General features: G+C 49.1%; 1 protein-coding gene across 1 annotated transcript in view; it reads right to left on the bottom strand.

The window, feature by feature from the left end:
* Positions 1-19,615, bottom strand: part of GAREM2 (GRB2 associated regulator of MAPK1 subtype 2) — a 195,887-nt gene extending 176,272 nt beyond the window's left edge. Inside the window, exon 1 of the mRNA XM_077489140.1 lies at positions 19,280-19,615. Coding sequence (XP_077345266.1) covers positions 19,280-19,391 — 112 coding nt within the window. The 5' untranslated portion in view covers positions 19,392-19,615. The remainder of the gene's footprint in view (positions 1-19,279) is intronic.
* Positions 19,616-20,053: the final 438 nt, after the last annotated feature.

The following is a 20,053-nucleotide window of genomic DNA, read 5'->3' as shown; positions in this document are numbered from 1 at the left end:
ACATTGTGCTGCGAAAGGCACAACCCATCAGTGGCAGTGGTGTTGTGGAGTTAAGTTTGAAGACCCAACTCCTGTCTTGGCTGGAAGTGATGGGAAATCTCTTCAACGGGTACACAGACAAAAGGACATTTGTAGTATAGCGGAGAAGGGTTAGATGTTTCACAATGCTACTTGTACCTTCTCGTACTGTGAGAACCCCCTCCTTCCCCACCTATTCTTACCCGGCTCTCCAGAGACTGGAGATTTAGCATGGAGAAGGATTGCGGTTTAATTATACACATCTCAGCCTAAAAGGAAGCAATGCTTCAATGGAAATGTACAGTATGCATAAAATAGGAGATATATATGTGCCTGCTCAGCTTGCCTCTAACTATCAGTTATTAGTCGTTCGGTCTCCTCGCGCTCGCCGGCTGTATAAACAGGCCACATTCTGACTAATTCTCCTATTCAGCGCAAGTGACTCATTTCTAATCGGCTTCAGTTGGAGGACTCTTTGGAACGTGAGCTGCTTACGGTGCTGGGGCGCGAGGATGGGGCGCGAGGATGGGGCGCGAGGCTGGGGGTCTGCTTTGGCACCTGTTGTTTTTCATAAAATGATAGAGAATGTGCAGAGAGAATATGGAAGCATTGCTCGGGGGGGGGGGTCAACTTCCAAAAAAAACACTTCTTGTGCTAATTAAATACAAACAAATGGCAACGAAACCCCTTTTTTTAACGTGAACTGTTAGACAGGTCAATTCTGTTTTGTTGCAGGCTGGCTAGTAAGTAAGCTGGGAATTTTTGTTTGTTTTTGTACGTTGCTCCTCCATGTGCTCCTTGGTGCAAAGGCTAGTAATAGTTTGGGGTCCAATAGCAAATTGGATCGTGCTCTGCTGTTTTTTTTCCTTCCTCTGGATCAACTGTGGGTATAGAATTGGGTATATGGGATTGTATGATACTCCCACTGACAACAATGATGGGGCACTATTCCTCCACGTGACACCAGTGATGGGGCACTATTACTCCCACTGAGACCAATGATGGGGCACTATTGCTCCCACTGATACCAATGATAGGGCACTATTCTTCCCACTGAATCCAATGATGGGCCACTAGTCCCCATATTGACATCAATGATGGGGCACTATTCCTCCCACTGATACCAATGATGGGGCATTATTCCTCCCATGGATACCAATGATGTGGCACTACTCCTCCCACTGGCACCAATGATGGGGCACTATTCTTCCCACTGACTCCAATGATGGCCCACTAGTCCTCATATTGACATCAATGATGGGGCACTATTGATCCCACTGATACCAATGATGGGGCACTATTCCTCCCATGGATACCAATGATGTGGCACTACTCCCCCCACTGATACCAATGATGGGGCTCTATTCCTCCCACTGATACCAATGATGGGGCACTATTTCTCTCAATTATGGGGCACTTTTCCTCCTACCGATACCAATGATGTGTCACTATACCTCCCATTGATACCCATGATGGGGCACTATTCATCATATTGACACCAATGATGGGGCACTATTCCTCCCACTGATACCAATGATAGGGCACTATTCCTCCCACTGATACCAATGATAGGGCACTATTCCTCCCACTGATACCAATGATAGGGCACTATTCCTCCCACTGATACCAATGATGGGGCACTATTCCTCCCACTGATACCAATGATGCCACACTTTTCCTCCCACTAATACCAATGATGGGGCACTATTACTCCCACTGACACCAATGATGGGGCACTATTCCTCCAAGTGACACCAATGATGGGGCACTATTCCTCCAAGTGACACCAATGAAGGGGCACTCTTTCTCCCCCCTCTCGGGGGATCAGGAAGGAATTTTTTCCCCTGCTATAGCAAATTGGATAATGCTCTGCTGGGGTTTTTTTGCCTTCCTCTGGATCAACTGTGGGTATAGAATTGGGTATATGGTATTGTATGATATTATTATTATTATTTTTATTTTATTTTTTTGTGGTTGAACTGGATGGGCACTATTCTTCCCACTGAATCCAATGATGGGCCACTAGTCCCCATATTGACATCAATGATGGGACACTATTCCTCCCACTGATACCAATGATGGGGCACTATTACTCCCACTGATACCAATGATGGGGCACTATTACTCCCACTGACACCAATGATGGGGCACTATTCCTCCAAGTGACACCAATGATGGGGCACTATTCCTCCAAGTGACACCAATGAAGGGGCACTCTTTCTCCCCCCTCTCGGGGGATCAGGAAGGAATTTTTTCCCCTGCTATAGCAAATTGGATAATGCTCTGCTGGGGTTTTTTTGCCTTCCTCTGGATCAACTGTGGGTATAGAATTGGGTATATGGGATTGTATGATATTATTATTATTATTTTTATTTTATTTTTTTGTGGTTGAACTGGATGGGCACTATTCTTCCCACTGAATCCAATGATGGGCCACTAGTCCCCATATTGACATCAATGATGGGACACTATTCCTCCCACTGATACCAATGATGGGGCATTATTCCTCCCATGGATACCAATGATGTGGCACTACTCCTCCCACTGGCACCAATGATGGGGCACTATTCTTCCCACTGACTCCAATGATGGCCCACTAGTCCTCATATTGACATCAATGATGGGGCACTATTGATCCCACTGATACCAATGATGGGGCACTATTCCTCCCATGGATACCAATGATGTGGCACTACTCCCCCCACTGATACCAATGATGGGGCTCTATTCCTCCCACTGATACCAATGATGGGGCACTATTTCTCTCAATTATGGGGCACTTTTCCTCCTACCGATACCAATGATGTGTCACTATACCTCCCATTGATACCCATGATGGGGCACTATTCATCATATTGACACCAATGATGGGGCACTATTCCTCCCACTGATACCAATGATAGGGCACTATTCCTCCCACTGATACCAATGATAGGGCACTATTCCTCCCACTGATACCAATGATAGGGCACTATTCCTCCCACTGATACCAATGATGGGGCACTATTCCTCCCACTGATACCAATGATGCCACACTTTTCCTCCCACTAATACCAATGATGGGGCACTATTACTCCCACTGACACCAATGATGGGGCACTATTCCTCCAAGTGACACCAATGATGGGGCACTATTCCTCCAAGTGACACCAATGAAGGGGCACTCTTTCTCCCCCCTCTCGGGGGATCAGGAAGGAATTTTTTCCCCTGCTATAGCAAATTGGATAATGCTCTGCTGGGGTTTTTTTGCCTTCCTCTGGATCAACTGTGGGTATAGAATTGGGTATATGGGATTGTATGATATTATTATTATTATTTTTATTTTATTTTTTTGTGGTTGAACTGGATGGACTTGTGTCTTTTTTCAACCTGACTAACTATGTAACTATGTAATACGTTTCTGTTCACACCTGAGCAATTTGAAGCTTCATCAGAATCACTTCAATGCTCGACACTGTGATTTCTATTAGATAGATAGATAGATAGATAGATAGATAGATAGATAGATAGATAGATAGATAGATAGATAGATAGATAGATCATTTTCTGGCTGATCTTAGTTCATTTGGGGTTCCCTCCTGATTGGTGACCTCCCATAGTTATCTGTCGTCCCCATTCAGCACAACCAGCTCTGCTGGGACTATCATCATGCAGAGTGCTCAGTGCAGCTTCTGGTCACACAGCTGGATGGGTCATATTTAATCAGCTTCCTCTACATTTCCTGAAGCTGACAGAAAAGTCAATGATCCGGGCCGTCACGTCGATCGGAGGCTCTGCACCCATCACTACTAGGAAATGTAGATTATAGGAACTACATGCCATACCAGCCAGCTGAGGGTCAGAGGCTGTTAACCCTTCCAGACATCACAAAATGTGCTCCTGAGTTTTGGTGATCAGCAGAGAGAACCCCGTGTTTCTAAATTTGGTGATTGGCAGAGAGAACCCAGTGTTTCTGAGTTTGGTGATCGGCAAAGAGAACTCTGTGTTGGTGAGTTTGGTGATCAGCAGAGAGAACCCCGTGCTCCTGAGTTTTGGTGATCAGCAGAGAGAACCCCATTTTCCTGAGTTTGGTGATTGGTAGAGAGAACTCATGTTTTGGAGTTTGGTGGCTGGCAGAGAGAACCCTGTGTTCCCGAGTTTGATGATCAGCAAAGAGAACCCCGTCCTCCTGAGTTTTGGTGATCAGCAGAGAGAACCCCGTGCTCCTGAGTTTTGGTGATCAGCAGAGAGAACCCCGTGCTCCTGAGTTTTGGTGATCAGCAGAGAGAACCCCGTGCTCCTGAGTTTTGGTGATCAGCAGAGAGAACCCCGTGCTCCTGAGTTTTGGTGATCGGCAGAGAGAACCCCGTGCTCCTGAGTTTTGGTGATCAGCAGAGAGAACCCCATGCTCCTGAGTTTTGGTGATCGGCAGAGAGAACCCCGTGCTCCTGAGTTTTGGTGATCAGCAGAGAGAACCCCATTTTCCTGAGTTTGGTGATTGGTAGAGAGAACTCATGTTTTGGAGTTTGGTGGCTGGCAGAGAGAACCCTGTGTTCCCGAGTTTGATGATCAGCAAAGAGAACCCCGTGCTCCTGAGTTTTGGTGATCAGCAGAGAGAACCCCGTGCTCCTGAGTTTTGGTGATCAGCAGAGAGAACCCCGTGCTCCTGAGTTTTGGTGATTGGCAGAGAGAACCCCGTGCTCCTGAGTTTTGGTGATCGGCAGAGAGAACCCCGTGCTCCTGAGTTTTGGTGATCAGCAGAGAGAACCCCGTGCTCCTGAGTTTTGGTGATCAGCAGAGAGAACCCCGTGCTCCTGAGTTTTGGTGATCGGCAGAGAGAACCACGTGCTCCTGAGTTTTGGTGATCAGCAGAGAGAACCCCGTGCTCCTGAGTTTTGGTGATCAGCAGAGAGAACCCCGTGCTCCTGAGTTTTGGTGATCAGCAGAGAGAACCCCGTGCTCCTGAGTTTTGGTGATCGGCAGAGAGAACCCCGTGCTCCTGAGTTTTGGTGATCAGCAGAGAGAACCCCATGCTCCTGAGTTTTGGTGATCGGCAGAGAGAACCCCGTGCTCCTGAGTTTTGGTGATCGGCAGAGAGAACCCCGTGCTCCTGAGTTTTGGTGATCGGCAGAGAGAACCCCGTGCTCCTGAGTTTTGGTGATCAGCAGAGAGAACCCTATTTTCCTGAGTTTGGTGATTGGTAGAGTGAACTCATGTTTTGGAGTTTGGTGGCTGGCAGAGAGAACCCTGTGTTCCCGAGTTTGATGATCAGCAAAGAGAACCCCGTGCTCCTGAGTTTTGGTGATCGGCAGAGAGAACCCCGTGCTCCTGAGTTTTGGTGATCGGCAGAGAGAACCCCGTGCTCCTGAGTTTTGGTGATCAGCAGAGAGAACCCCGTGCTCCTTAGTTTTGGTGATCGGCAGAGAGAACCCCGTGCTCCTGAGTTTTGGTGATCGGCAGAGAGAACCCCGTGCTCCTGAGTTTTGGTGATCAGCAGAGAGAACCCCGTGCTCCTGAGTTTTGGTGATCAGCAGAGAGAACCCCGTGCTCCTGAGTTTTGGTGATCAGCAGAGAGAACCCCGTGCTCCTGAGTTTTGGTGATCAGCAGAGAGAACCCCGTGCTCCTGAGTTTTGGTGATCAGCAGAGAGAACCCCGTGCTCCTGAGTTTTGGTGATCAGCAGAGAGAACCCCGTGCTCCTGAGTTTTGGTGATCGGCAGAGAGAACCCCGTGCTCCTGAGTTTTGGTGATCGGCAGAGAGAACCCCGTGCTCCTGAGTTTTGGTGATCAGCAGAGAGAACCCCATTTTCCTGAGTTTGGTGATTGGTAGAGAGAACTCATGTTTTGGAGTTTGGTGGCTGGCAGAGAGAACCCTGTGTTCCCGAGTTTGATGATCAGCAAAGAGTACACCGTGCTCCTGAGTTTGGTGATTGGCAGAGAGAACCCCATGCTCCTGAGTTTGGTGATCATCAGAAAACAATCTATTTTCCTTAGTTTGGTGATTGGTAGAGAGAACCCTGTGTTCCTGAGTTTGGTAATCGGCAGAGAGAACTCTATGTTCCCAAGTTTGGTGATCAGCAGAGAGAACATCGTGTTCCTGAGTTTGGTGATCAGCAGAGAGAACCCCTGTGTTTTTGAGTTTGGTGATGAGCAGAGAGCATCCTGTGTTTCTATGTTTGATCAGCAGAGAGCACCCTGATTTCCTGAGTTCGGTGATCAGCAGAGAGCACCCTGATTTCCTGAGTTCGGTGATCAGCAGAGAGCACCCTGATTTCCTGAGTTCGGTGATCAGCAGAGAGCACCCTGATTTCCTGAATTTGGTGATCAGCAGAGAGCACCCTGATTTCCTGAATTTGGTGATCACTGTATTCCTGTATTCCTGAGTTTGATGATCAGCAGAGACCGCACTGTGTTCCTGAGTCTGATGATCAGTAAAGTGTGCCCTGCGTACCTGAGTTTGGTGATTGGAAGAGATTCTTACAATTCTGAGTCTAGTGCCACCCAACCCCCCCCCCCCCATATTGGCCCACAGTGCCCCCCCAAACACACGATCGGACATTCCGACAACAAAATCCATGGGATTTTTTTCCGACGGATAATTTGAGATCCAGATCTCAAATTTTGCTTGTCAGATGGAAAATATCCGATGGAGCCTACACACGGTCATAATTTCCGACAAAAAGCTTCCATCGAACATTTTCCCTCGGAAAATCCGACCGTGTGTATGCAGCATTACAGTGTCCACAAGGATTCCTAAGAGCCCTCAGTCTCCACAGTTCCTGCCAACCTCTCTGTGCCCTCAGCCCTCCCCTAGCTTGCTGGAGAGGCTCCATCCCCTCATAGTGCCCCTCAACATTATCCCACATTGCCCCTGCAAAACCCTCCAGCCCCTTCCACAGACCTCATCCTCCACCATTGTCACCAAGCTTCCTACAGAATCCTCATCCCCTACTGGGCAGAGCCCTCTAATCCTCACTGGAAACTCCAGCCCCACCCAGAGTCTTCCAGAATTTCAATACATATTTTGCAATCCCATACTTTTATTGTGTGGGTTTTTTTTTTTTAACTGTTGGGTCACGGAAGGCTTTGTAAGCATTTACCGGCCCTTGGTCTCAATAAGGTTGAAAACCTCTGCTCCAACCTATCAATTCATTGTACATTTTTGAGGATTTCAATCTTGGTGATCTATTTATTGGTCATTATAGTGATCAAAGACATTGGTCTTCATACAATCTCCAGCTTTACAAGGCAATAGAGCTGGTAGACCATTCACTATAGCAGACTATCATTGAGTGAGGCTACCAGCTGTGTCAGAACCACGGACAGCGAGGACGTCCCACTGATATTACTGACTGCTCCCAGCCTGGAGGGCGCGCACATCGTATATTACAGTGATGGCGAACCTTGGCACCCCAGATGTTTTGGAACTACATTTCCCATGATTCTCATGCACTCTGCAGTGTAGCTGAGCATCATGGGAAATGTAGTTCCAAAACATCTGGGGTGCCAAGGTTCGCCATCACTGGTATATTACATCCACCAAAGACCCACCACTTAACCATAACATGAAATCCCCATAATATGAAGGAGAAGGGATCTCACCGCTCCAGGAGCACACATGCAGGCTGTAAACTGTCTCTTCGGCTGGGAAGCCACAGGTTCTGGCTATTACCACTAGCAACAGACGAAAAACAAGCTCTGGACTGCTAACCAGGAGGAAGTCACCTACAGCGGCTATTACTGACTCCTTCCAGTCCGAAGAGCACATAAATCATACATCACAGCCATTGGGAAGCCTTTACCAGCACTATAACACTAAATACCCCATAAACAGGTATTACAGGCCAGATAAACAAGTACAAAGAGGTATATTTTCCTAGCCTTGCATCCAATTATACTTTTGATCCTGATATGTCCAGGGGGGCTTCTATCTCTTGCCATCGACGTTTTGATGGCCAAATGGCTTAAGGTACTGCTATACCTGCTACAAAGTTTCATGATCCGATTGGTAAATGTATGGGTAGCCCCTGCGTAAGAAGGCAAAATGATTGGCCAGGAGCTGAAACCATCATCTCAAACCCACAAGCACGCATTAAAATCTGATTGCACAATTTTGTAATCTGCCAACAGCTACATAATACAAAGGCTTGCCCGATCGGATACAAATTGATTGGATAGATTAGGTAGGCCGTCATAAAACATCGTTTTCGAAAATCAAAAGTTGATTATACGGTCAGATTTTTAGCATGTATGGTGACCCTTGTTGGGCAGGCCAATGTTCAGATCAAATTAGAAGAACAGCGCCCCCATAAGGAGCAATGTGCAAAGCTCACAGTGTGCATAGGGACCCTTAAAGTGGAACTTAAAGTGATTGTAAAGTCTTGTTTTAAAAAAAAAAAAAAAAACATGTCATATTTACCTGCTCTGTTGCAGTGGTTTTGCACAGAGCAGCCCTGATCCTCCTCTTCTCTTCTCTCCTCCTCTTCTCGGGTCCTTCTTTGCTGCTCCTGGCCTCTCCCTCCTGTCGAGTGCCCCCAGAGTCAGCAGCTTCCTATGGGGGCACTGGAGATGAGTCACAGCTCTGTGTGTCCATTCAGACCCGGCCTGCCCCCTCTCTCTCCTGATTGGCTGAATTTGATTGACAGCCGAGGGAGCCAATTGCACCGCTGCTCTGTCTCAAGCAATCAGGAGGAGTGTCCCGGATGGCTTCGACATTCGTGAACATCGCTGGAGAGAGATGGGGCTCAGGCAAGTTAATGGGGGGGGGGGGAGTCTTAAAAAAATCCTTTTGCCCTTACAACTCCTTTAACCCTCTCAATCAACATCGACTATTTTTAATCCTTATGCTGCTAGCATTAGTAAATAGATAGGAAAGTAGATCTATAACACATAACATATTTACTGGTTTTAAACTTTATTTTTTAACATTTCTTTAGATACTTCCTGGTTTCTTGCCTAGGCCAATGATGTCATACATTCCAGGAGCCTTCAATAGGGAGGAGGGGCTTTCTCAGCTAAGCACACCATCCCGCTTGCATGCCTGGGCTAGAGGCAGATGGATTCCAGGAAGTAAATCCTACATGAATCGCCTGCCCTTACTCAAGATGGCCACAAACAGAAATGCTAGGGGGTGTTTTTCAAAGTTATTTCTCAGCAAATGAAAGCATGGGGGCATGGATGGATGGGGGAGTTTGCTCTGAATATTAAAAATGAACTGAATAGCGTTTTTGGTTTGTGGTGCTCAGATGCAGTGTAGGTCCACTTTAAAGAGGAAGTAAACCCTGATGAGTTACTTCCTCTTTGATTCCCTGCAAAGGTAAAGCATAATGGACTACTATGCTGCGCCGTAGACAGCGGTGGCTGTGTTCAGGTAAATATCTCCTAAACCATATAGGTTTGGGAGATATTTCTTGCACCTACAGGTAAGCCTTAATCTAGGCTTACCTGTAGGTCAAAGTGGTTTGTAAGGGTTTACAACCACTTTAACCACTTGCACGCCGATATACGTCGGCACAATGGCAGCGATGGGCAAATGTATGTCCCCTTTAATTGGCAGGGCTACCGGGCACGCGCACCCACAGCGTACAAGTTGACTGTGCCCCCGGGACCATTGGACTCTATATCCACTGGTCTCCCGGCGATCGTGTCACGGAGACGCAGAACAGGGAAGTGCCTATGTAAACAAGGAATTTCCCCGTTCTGTCTTGTGTCATGATAGAGATCACCGCTCCCTGTCATCACGAGCAGTGATCGCTGTCATGTGAGTGGTAGCCCACCCCCCCCACAGTTAGAATCACTCCCTAGGACACACTCAACCCCTTGATCGCCCCCTAGTGTTAACCCCTTCCCTGCCAGTGTCATTTACACAGTAATCCGTGCATTTTTATAGCACTGATCCCTATAAATGAGAATGGCCCCAAAATAGTGTCAAAAGTGTCCGATGTGTCCACCATGATGTCGCAGTCATGATAAAAATTGCGGATCGCCGCCATTACTAATAAAAAAATGAACAATAAAAATGCGATAAATCTATCCCCTATTTTGTAGACGCTATAACTTTTGCGAAAACCAATCAATATACGCTTATTGCGATTTTTTTTTTTTTAACAAAAATATGTAGAAGAACAGAGGAAAAAAATAGTTTTTTTATACATTTTTGGGAGATATTTATTATAGCAAAAAGTAAAAAACATTGTCGCTCTTGTTTTGTTTACAGCGCAAAAAATAAAAACCGCAGAGGTGATCAAATACCACCAAAAGAAAGTCTTATTTGTGGGGAAAAAAGGACGTCAACTTTGTTTGGGAGCCACGTCGCACACGACCGCACAATTGTCAGTTAACGCGACTCTGGTCAGGAAGGGGGTAAAATCTTCCGGGGCTGAAGCGGTTAAGTTTACCATACATGTTACAATCTGATTGTACAACCTCCTTTAGATCTACCAAAGGGCCTGCCTGATTGGATAAAAATCAATTGGATAGATTAGATCGGTCCTCCTATTATATAGTTTTGGTAACTCAAAAATGAATTGCTGGGCGGGCCAACATGCAGATCAAATTAGAAGAACAGCGCCCCCTAGGGAGCAATGCAGCAATACCGACCACTTCTTTATGGGTATAAATGGTCACCGCCACAAGCACCCTGCTACTGTGACCCCTGTTAGTGGAATGTGACAGACCTATCACAACTGCGGACACATTAGGCATTTCTCCTTTAATTAAACAAAACGCACTTTGTACGGTTCAATAACTTACAGCGACCAATCAAAAAAGGTTGACAGTGAGTGACAGCGAGGTTTGGACTGTGACAGTGAGGTCGGTGAGTGACAGTGAGTGACAGTGAGGTCGGTGAGTGACAGTGAGTAACAGTGAGGTCAGTGAGTGACAGTGAAGTCGTGAGTGACAGTGAGTGACAGTGAGGTCGGTGAGTGACAGTGAGGTCGGTGAGTGACAGTGAGGTCGGTGAGTGACAGTGAGCGAGAACAAGGTCGGTGAGTGACAGTGAGGTCAGTGAGTGACAGCGAGCGAGAACAAGGTCGGTGAGTGACAGTGAGGTTGGTGAATGACAGCGAGGTTTGGTCTGTGACAGTGGGGTCGGTGACAGGGATGTTGGTGAGTGACAGTGAGGTCGGTGAGTGACAGTGAGGTCGGTGAGTGACAGTGAGTGACAGTGAGGTCGGTGAGTGACAGTGAGTGACAGTGAGGTCAGTGAGTGACAGTGAGTGACAGTGAAGTCGGTGAGTGACAGCGAGTGAGAGCAAGGTCGGTGAGTGACAGTGAGGTCGGTGAGTGACAGCGAGTGAGAACAAGGTCGGTGAGTGACAGTGAGGTTGGTGAATGACAGCGAGGTTTGGTCTGTGACAGTGAGGTCGGTGAGTGACAGTGAGTGACAGTGAAGTCGGTGAGTGACAGCGAGTGAGAGCAAGGTCGGTGAGTGACATTGAGGTCAGTGAGTGACAGTGAGTGACAGTGAGTGACAGTGAGGTCGGTGAGTGACAGCGAGTGAGAACAAGGTCGGTGAGTGACAGTGAGGTTGGTGAATGACAGCGAGGTTTGGTCTGTGACAGTGAGTGACAGTGACAGCGATGTTGGTGAGTAACAGCGAGGTCGGTGAGTGACAGTGTCAGCGATGTTGGTGAGTGACAACGAGGTTGGTAAGTGACAGCGAGGTTTGGTCTGTGACAGTGAGGTCGGTGAGTCACAGTGAAGTCGGTGAGTGACAGTGAGTGACAGCGAGGTTTGGACTGTGACAGTGAGGTTGGTGAGTGACAGTGAGGTCGGTGAGTGACAGTGAGGTCGGTGAGTGACAGTGAGTAACAGTGAGGTCAGTGAGTGACAGTGAGTGACAGTGAAGTCGGTGAGTGACAGCGAGTGAGAGCAAGGTCGGTGAGTGACAGTGAGGTCGGTGAGTGACAGTGAGCGAGAACAAGGTCGGTGAGTGACAGTGAGGTCGGTGAGTGACAGTGAGGTCGGTGAGTGACAGTGAGCGAGAACAAGGTCGGTGAGTGACAGTGAGGTCGGTGAGTGACAGTGAGCGAGAACAAGGTCGGTGAGTGACAGTGAGGTCGGTGAGTGACAGTGAGGTCGGTGAGTGACAGTGAGCGAGAACAAGGTCGGTGAGTGACAGTGAGGTCGGTGAGTGACAGTGAGCGAGAACAAGGTCGGTGAGTGACAGTGAGGTCGGTGAGTGACAGTGAGGTCGGTGAGTGACAGTGAGCGAGAACAAGGTCGGTGAGTGACAGTGAGGTCGGTGAGTGACAGTGAGGTCGGTGAGTGACAGTGAGCGAGAACAAGGTCGGTGAGTGACAGTGAGGTCGGTGAGTGACAGCGAGCGAGAACAAGGTCGGTGAGTGACAGTGAGGTTGGTGAATGACAGCGAGGTTTGGTCTGTGACAGTGAGGTCGGTGAGTGACAGTGAGGTTGGTGAGTGACAGTGAGTGACAGTGAGGTCGGTGAGTGACAGTGAGTGACAGTGAGGTCAGTGAGTGACAGTGAGTGACAGTGAGGTCGGTGAGTGACAGCGAGTGAGAACAAGGTCGGTGAGTGACAGTGAGGTTGGTGAATGACAGCGAGGTTTGGTCTGTGACAGTGAGTGACAGTGAGAGCGATGTTGGTGAGTAACAGCGTGGTCGGTGAGTGACAGTGTCAGCGATGTTGGTGAGTGACAACGAGGTTGGTAAGTGACAGCGAGTTTTGGTCTGTGACAGTGAGGTCGGTGAGTGACAGTGAGGTCAGTGAGTGACAGTGAAGTCGGTGAGTGACAGCGAGTGAGAGCAAGGTCGGTGAGTGACAGTGAGGTCAGTGAGTGATAGTGAGTGACAGTGAGGTCGGTGAGTGACAGCCAGTGAGAACAAGGTCGGTGAGTGACAGTGAGGTTGGTGAATGACAGCGAGGTTTGGTCTGTGACAGTGAGTGACAGTGACAGCGATGTTGGTGAGTAACAGCGTGGTCGGTGAGTGACAGTGTCAGCGATGTTGGTGAGTGACAATGAGGTTGGTAAGTGACAGCGAAGTTTGGTCTGTGACAGTGAGGTCAGTGAGTCACAGTGAAGTCGATGAGTGACAGTGAGTGACAGTGAAGTCGGTGAGTAACAGTGAGTGAGAGCAAGGTTGGTGAGTGACAGTGAGGTTGGTGAGTGACAGCGAGGCCGGTGAGTGACAGCGAGGTTTGGTCTGTGACAGTGAGGTCGGTGAGTCACAGTGAGGTCGGTGAGTGACAGTGAGTGACAGTGAAGTCGGTGAGTAACAGTGAGTGAGAGCAAGGTTGGTGAGTGACAGTGAGGTTGGTGAATGACAGCGAGGTCGGTGAGTGACAGCGAGGTCAGTGAGTGACAGTGGCAGCAATGTTGGTAAGTGTCAGCGATGTTGGTAAGTGACAGCGAGGTCGTGAGTGACAGTGAGTGAAAGCAAGGTTGGTCAGTGACAGCGATGTTGGTGAGTGTCAGCGATGTTGGTGAGTGACAGCGAGGTCAGTGAGTGACAGTGGCAGCGATGTTGGTGAGTGACAGCGATGTTGGTAAGTGACAGCGAGGTCGTGAGTGATAGTGCCAGCGATGTTGGTGAGTGTCAGCGATGTTGGTGAGTGACAGCGAGGTCAGTGAGTGACAGTGGCAGCGATGTTGGTGAGTGACAGCGATGTTGGTAAGTGACAGCGAGGTCGTGAGTGATAGTGCCAGCGATGTTGGTGAGTGTCAGCGATGTTGGTGAGTGACAGCGAGGTCAGTGAGTGACAGTGGCAGCGATGTTGGTGAGTGACAGCGATGTTGGTAAGTGACAGCGAGGTCGTGAGTGATAGTGCCAGCGATGTTGGTGAGTGTCAGCGATGTTGGTGAGTGACAGCGAGGTCAGTGAGTGACAGTGGCAGCGATGTTGGTGAGTGTCAGCGATGTTGGTGAGTGACAGCGAGGTCAGTGAGTGACAGTGGCAGCGATGTTGGTGAGTGACTGCGATGTTGGTGAGTGACAGCGATGTTGGTAAGTGACAGCGAGGTTGTGAGTGACAGTGAGTGATAGCAAGGTCGGTCAGTGACAGCGATGTTGGTGAGTGACAGTGATGTTGGTAAGTGACAGCGAGGTCGTGAGTGACAGTGAGTGAGAGCATGGTCGGTCAGTGACAGCGATGTTGGTAAGTGACAGCGAGGTCGTGAGTGACAGTGAGTGAGAGCATGGTCGGTCAGTGACAGCGATGTTGGTAAGTGACAGCGAGGTCGTGAGTGACAGTGAGTGAGAGCATGGTCGGTCAGTGACAGCGATGTTGGTAAGTGACAGCGAGGTCGTGAGTGACAGTGAGTGAGAGCATGGTCGGTCAGTGACAGCGATGTTGGTAAGTGACAGTGAGGTCGTGAGTGACAGTGAGTGAGAGCATGGTCGGTCAGTGACAGCGATGTTGGTCAGTGACAGCGTGTCGTGAGTGACAGTGAGTGAGAGCATGGTCGGTCAGTGACAGCGATGTTGGTAAGTGACAGCGAGGTCGTGAGTGACAGTGAGTGAGAGCATGGTCGGTCAGTGACAGCGATGTTGGTCAGTGACAGCGTGTCGTGAGTGACAGTGAGTGAGAGCATGGTCGGTCAGTGACAGCGATGTTGGTAAGTGACAGCGAGGTCGTGAGTGACAGTGAGTGAGAGCATGGTCGGTCAGTGACAGCGATGTTGGTCAGTGACAGCGTGTCGTGAGTGACAGTGAGTGAGAGCATGGTCGGTCAGTGACAGCGATGTTGGTAAGTGACAGCGAGGTCGTGAGTGACAGTGAGTGAGAGCATGGTCGGTCAGTGACAGCGATGTTGGTCAGTGACAGCGTGTCGTGAGTGACAGTGAGTGAGAGCATGGTCGGTCAGTGACAGCGATGTTGGTCAGTGACAGCGAGGTCGTGAGTGACAGTGAGTGAGAGCATGGTCGGTCAGTGACAGCGATGTTGGTCAGTGACAGCGAGGTCGTGAGTGACAGTGAGTGAGAGCATGGTCGGTCAGTGACAGCGATGTTGGTCAGTGACAGCGTGTCGTGAGTGACAGTGAGTGAGAGCATGGTCGGTCAGTGACAGCGATGTTGGTCAGTGACAGCGTGTCGTGAGTGACAGTGAGTGAGAGCATGGTCGGTCAGTGACAGCGATGTTGGTCAGTGACAGCGTGTCGTGAGTGACAGTGAGTGAGAGCATGGTCGGTCAGTGACAGCGATGTTGGTCAGTGACAGCGTGTCGTGAGTGACAGTGAGTGAGAGCATGGTCGGTCAGTGACAGCGATGTTGGTCAGTGACAGCGTGTCGTGAGTGACAGTGAGTGAGAGCATGGTCGGTCAGTGACAGCGATGTTGGTCAGTGACAGCGAGGTCGTGAGTGACAGTGAGTGAGAGCATGGTCGGTCAGTGACAGCGATGTTGGTCAGTGACAGCGTGTCGTGAGTGACAGTGAGTGAGAGCATGGTCGGTCAGTGACAGCGATGTTGGTAAGTGACAGCGAGGTCGTGAGTGACAGTGAGTGAGAGCATGGTCGGTCAGTGACAGCGATGTTGGTCAGTGACAGCGAGGTCGTGAGTGACAGTGAGTGAGAGCATGGTCGGTCAGTGACAGCGATGTTGGTAAGTGACAGCGAGGTCGTGAGTGACAGTGAGTGAGAGCATGGTCGGTCAGTGACAGCGATGTTGGTCAGTGACAGCGAGGTCGTGAGTGACAGTGAGTGAGAGCATGGTCGGTCAGTGACAGCGATGTTGGTCAGTGACAGCGTGTCGTGAGTGACAGTGAGTGAGAGCATGGTCGGTCAGTGACAGCGATGTTGGTCAGTGACAGCGTGTCGTGAGTGACAGTGAGTGAGAGCATGGTCGGTCAGTGACAGCGATGTTGGTCAGTGACAGCGTGTCGTGAGTGACAGTGAGTGAGAGCATGGTCGGTCAGTGACAGCGATGTTGGTCAGTGACAGCGTGTCGTGAGTGACAGTGAGTGAGAGCATGGTCGGTCAGTGACAGCGATGTTGGTCAGTGACAGCGTGTCGTGAGTGACAGTGAGTGAGAGCATGGTCGGTCAGTGACAGCGATGTTGGTCAGTGACAGCGTGTCGTGAGTGACAGTGAGTGAGAGCATGGTCGGTCAGTGACAGCGATGTTGGTAAGTGACAGCGTGTCGTGAGTGACAGTGAGTGAGAGCATGGTCGGTCAGTGACAGCGATGTTGGTCAGTGACAGCGAGGTCGTGAGTGACAGTGAGTGAGAGCATGGTCGGTCAGTGACAGCGATGTTGGTCAGTGACAGCGAGGTCGTGAGTGACAGTGAGTGAGAGCATGGTCGGTCAGTGACAGCGATGTTGGTAAGTGACAGCGTGTCGTGAGTGACAGTGAGTGAGAGCATGGTCGGTCAGTGACAGCGATGTTGGTCAGTGACAGCGTGTCGTGAGTGACAGTGAGTGAGAGCATGGTCGGTCAGTGACAGCGATGTTGGTGAGTGACAGTGAGGTCGGTAAGTGACAGCGATGTTGGTGAGTGACAGCGATGTTGGTGAGTGACAGCGATGTTGGTGAGTGACAGCGATGTTGGTGAGTGACAGCGATGTTGGTGAGTGACAGTGAGGTCGGTAAGTGACAGCGATGTTGGTGAGTGACAGCGATGTTGGTGAGTGACAGCGATGTTGGTGAGTGACAGCGATGTTGGTGAGTGACAGCGATGTTGGTGAGTGACAGTGAGGTCGGTAAGTGACAGCTGTCACTCTAAGACAAGAAGTGTACTAAAATGAAATCTCACACAGTGTTATCAGCATTCTATTCTGCAAACTACAGAACATCTCCCCCCTGTTCTTTTGCGGGGAGGGTAGTTTTGCAGCGCGCACCAGAGGAACATCCTATGGCGCCTACAGACCTACAGAACACCCCCAGCTTGTGCTATAAAGAGGGGGAAAAGGAAGGGGGCAGGGCGATTGTAGTCCAAATCAGAAGAACAGCTTGGGGTCGTCAGCCAACGATACAGAGCGATGAGTGACAGCTGACACCATGAGACATGAAGTGTACCAAACTGAAATGTTAAACAGTGTTATCGGTCTTCTCTTCTGTAAACTACAGAACATCCTCTCCCCCTGTACTTTTAAGAGGAGGAGGGTTTTGTAGTCCAAATCAGAAGCCCAACCTAGGGTGCACCTCCATGAATACAGGAGGGCGAGTGAGAGTTATCACCTTAGGACAAGAAGTGCATTGACATGAAATCTCAAACAGTGTTATCAGCCTGCTCTTCTGTGAACTATAGAACATCTCCCCCTCCCCCCTCCTGTACTTTTAAGTCAGAGGAACAGCCTAGGGTGCTCCTCCATAAATACAGGATGGTAAGTGAGAGTTTTCATCTTAGGACAATAAGTGCTTTGAAATGAAATTTGAGTCCGTTTTATCAGACTTCTCTTCTGTGAACTACAGAACACCATCACCATGTGCTATAAAGAGGAGGAAGGGGGTAGTTGTAGTCCAAATCAGAAAAGCAGCCTCGTTGCTCCTCTAACAAGATGATGACTGAGAGGTGTCACCCTAAGACAAGAGGTGCACTTTATTGAAATCCTAACCAGCCGCCTCTCCTGCGAACTACAGAACACCTCCCCCAGTACTTTTAAGATGGGGGGGGGGGGGTTGTAGTCTAAATCAGAAGAGCAGCCTAGTGTGCTCCTCCATAGATACTGGCTGATGAGTGAGAGTTATCACCTTACGACAAGAAGTGCATTGTGATTAAATCTCATACGGTGTTATCAACCTTCTCTAAAGGCTATAGAAGATCTCCCCCCTCCCCCCCCCCCCGCCTGTGCTTTTAAGTGGGGGGGGGGGGCTTGTAGTCTACGTCAGAAAAGTAGCCTTCAACATTACAGGATGAAGAGCGAGAGTTGTCACCATCGGACAAGAAGCACACTGAACTGAATTCTCTAACAGTGTTAAAAGCCTGCTCTTCTGTGAACTATAAAACATCCCCCCCCCCTCGGTGCTTTTAGGTTGGGGGGCTTGTAGTCCAAATCAGAAGATCAGCCCAGGGTTCTCCTTCATAGATAATGGATAATGAGTGAGAGTTATCCCCTTAGGACAAGAAGTGCTTTGGAATGAAATCTCAAACAGCGTTATCAGCCTTCTCTTCTGTGAACTATAAAACACCTCCCCCTGTCTTATTAGGCCGGTGGGCTTGCGGTCCACATCAGAAGATAACTCTAGGGTTTTCCTCCATAGATAATGGATAATGAGTGAGAGTTGTCACCTTAGGACAAGAAGTCCTTTGGAATTAAATCTCAAACAGCGTTATCAGCCTTCTCTTCTGTGAACTATAAAACACCTCCCCCTGTCTTATTAGGCCGGTGGGCTTGCGGTCCACATCAGAAGATAACTCTAGGGTTTTCCTCCATAGATAATGGATGATGAGTGAGAGTTGTCACCTTAGGACAAGAAGTGCTTTGAAATGAAATCTCAAACAGCATTATCTGCCTTTTCTTCTGAGAACTATAGAACACCTTCATCATTTGCTATAAAGAAGAGGAAGGGGGGCTGGTTGTAGTCCAAATCAAAAGATCAGCCCAGGGTTCTCCTCCACAGATACAGGACGGTGAGTGTGAGTTATCACCTTAGGACAAGTGCTTTGAAATGAAATCTCTAACCATGTTATCAGCCTTTCCTTCTGTGAACTATAAAACACCTCCCCCCTGTCTTATTAGGTCGGCGGGCTTGTGGTCCACATCAGAAGATAACTCTAGGCTTCTCCTCCATAGATAATGGATAATGAGTGAGAGTTGTCACCTTAGGACAAGAAGTGCTTTGAAATTAAATCTCTAACCATGTTATCAGCCTTTCCTTCTGTGGACTATAAAACACCTCCCCCCTGTCTTATTAGGTCGGCGGGCTTGTGGTTCACATCAGAAGATAACTCTAGGGTTTTCCTCCATAGATACAGGATAATGAGTGAGAGTTGTCACCTTAGGACAAGAAGTGCTTTGAACTGAAATCTCTAACCGTGTTACCAGCCTTCTTTTCTGTGAACTATAAAACACCTCCCCCCTGTCTTATTAGGTCGGTGGGCTTGTGGTCCACATCAGAAGATAACTCTAGGCTTCTTCTCCATAGATAAAGGATAATGAGTGAGAGTTGTCACTTAGGACAAGAAGTGCTTTGAACTGAAATCTCTAACCGTGTTATCAGCCCTTCACTTCTGTGAACTACAGAACACCTCCACCTTATGTTATAAAGAAGAGAGGGTGGCATTTGTAGTCCAAATCAGAGAAGTGGCCGATTGAGGCGACTGTGAACGGGTGGAACTCCTGCATATAACCCCCGGAAAAAGGACAGAAGGGACGAGCCCTTACCTTTGCCGATCTTCACCAGGGTGGGCAGACGGAACTTGCTAACCACGACGTCCAGGGGTAAGGACACCGAGCTCCATGCCAGCTCCGAGACGCCGGCTGTTATCTTCTCCATGGCGCTTCCGGGGATCCGGCATACCCCCCCCCCAAAAAAAAAAGAAGAAGAAAAAAAAAGAAAAAGTGCAGAAAGTCAGGGATCCAGACACGCCACCACCAGCGCCACCGGCAGCATCAGCACCAGGGATGCCAGCACCGTCACCATCCGGGCACGGCGGGGGGAACCATCTGCTCCGGACTGTGCCATGCTTCCTGCGCTCCTAGTGAGCTGCTGGATTACATTCATAGATTTCTGTACAGGACAAGTAGAGAGAGGCGCCACCCCCCAACCACCCCCTCCGCTCTCCCCCTCACTCCATCCCTCCATAGGGATTGCTCCTTTCAGAGATGGTATTCTGCGCTCCGCCCCGGGGTGAAGGAGGGGGGGGGGGGATGTGAGAGCATCCAGAGCAGACCCTGCAGGGTACAAGTCTCAGTTTGTCTTCTCATTCATAAAACACAGACCTGTAACCCATCACACGCTGGCCTGCAATAGGGTGATCAATTCACAGCGGCGCGGCATGGCACGGCGCGCATATGAGCGTCTTTGGGCACAGGGCAGCCCACTCATTTCAGCAGCAGAGTATACGTATCATTTTTTTAATGTTTTTATTTTTTTTACCTTTGCCCATTTTTAAGGCGAGCTTCGCATTACTTACGGAAAATTGTGCGCTTTCCCAT

The sequence above is a fragment of the Lithobates pipiens genome, unplaced genomic scaffold, assembly GCF_037356315.1.
Source record: "Lithobates pipiens isolate NorthernLeopardFrog02 unplaced genomic scaffold, aLitPip1_a1.2 Scaffold_18, whole genome shotgun sequence".
Lineage (NCBI taxonomy): Eukaryota > Metazoa > Chordata > Amphibia > Anura > Ranidae > Lithobates > Lithobates pipiens.
Note: the sequence above shows the minus strand (reverse complement) of the source record. Positions and strands in the feature narration are given on the sequence as shown.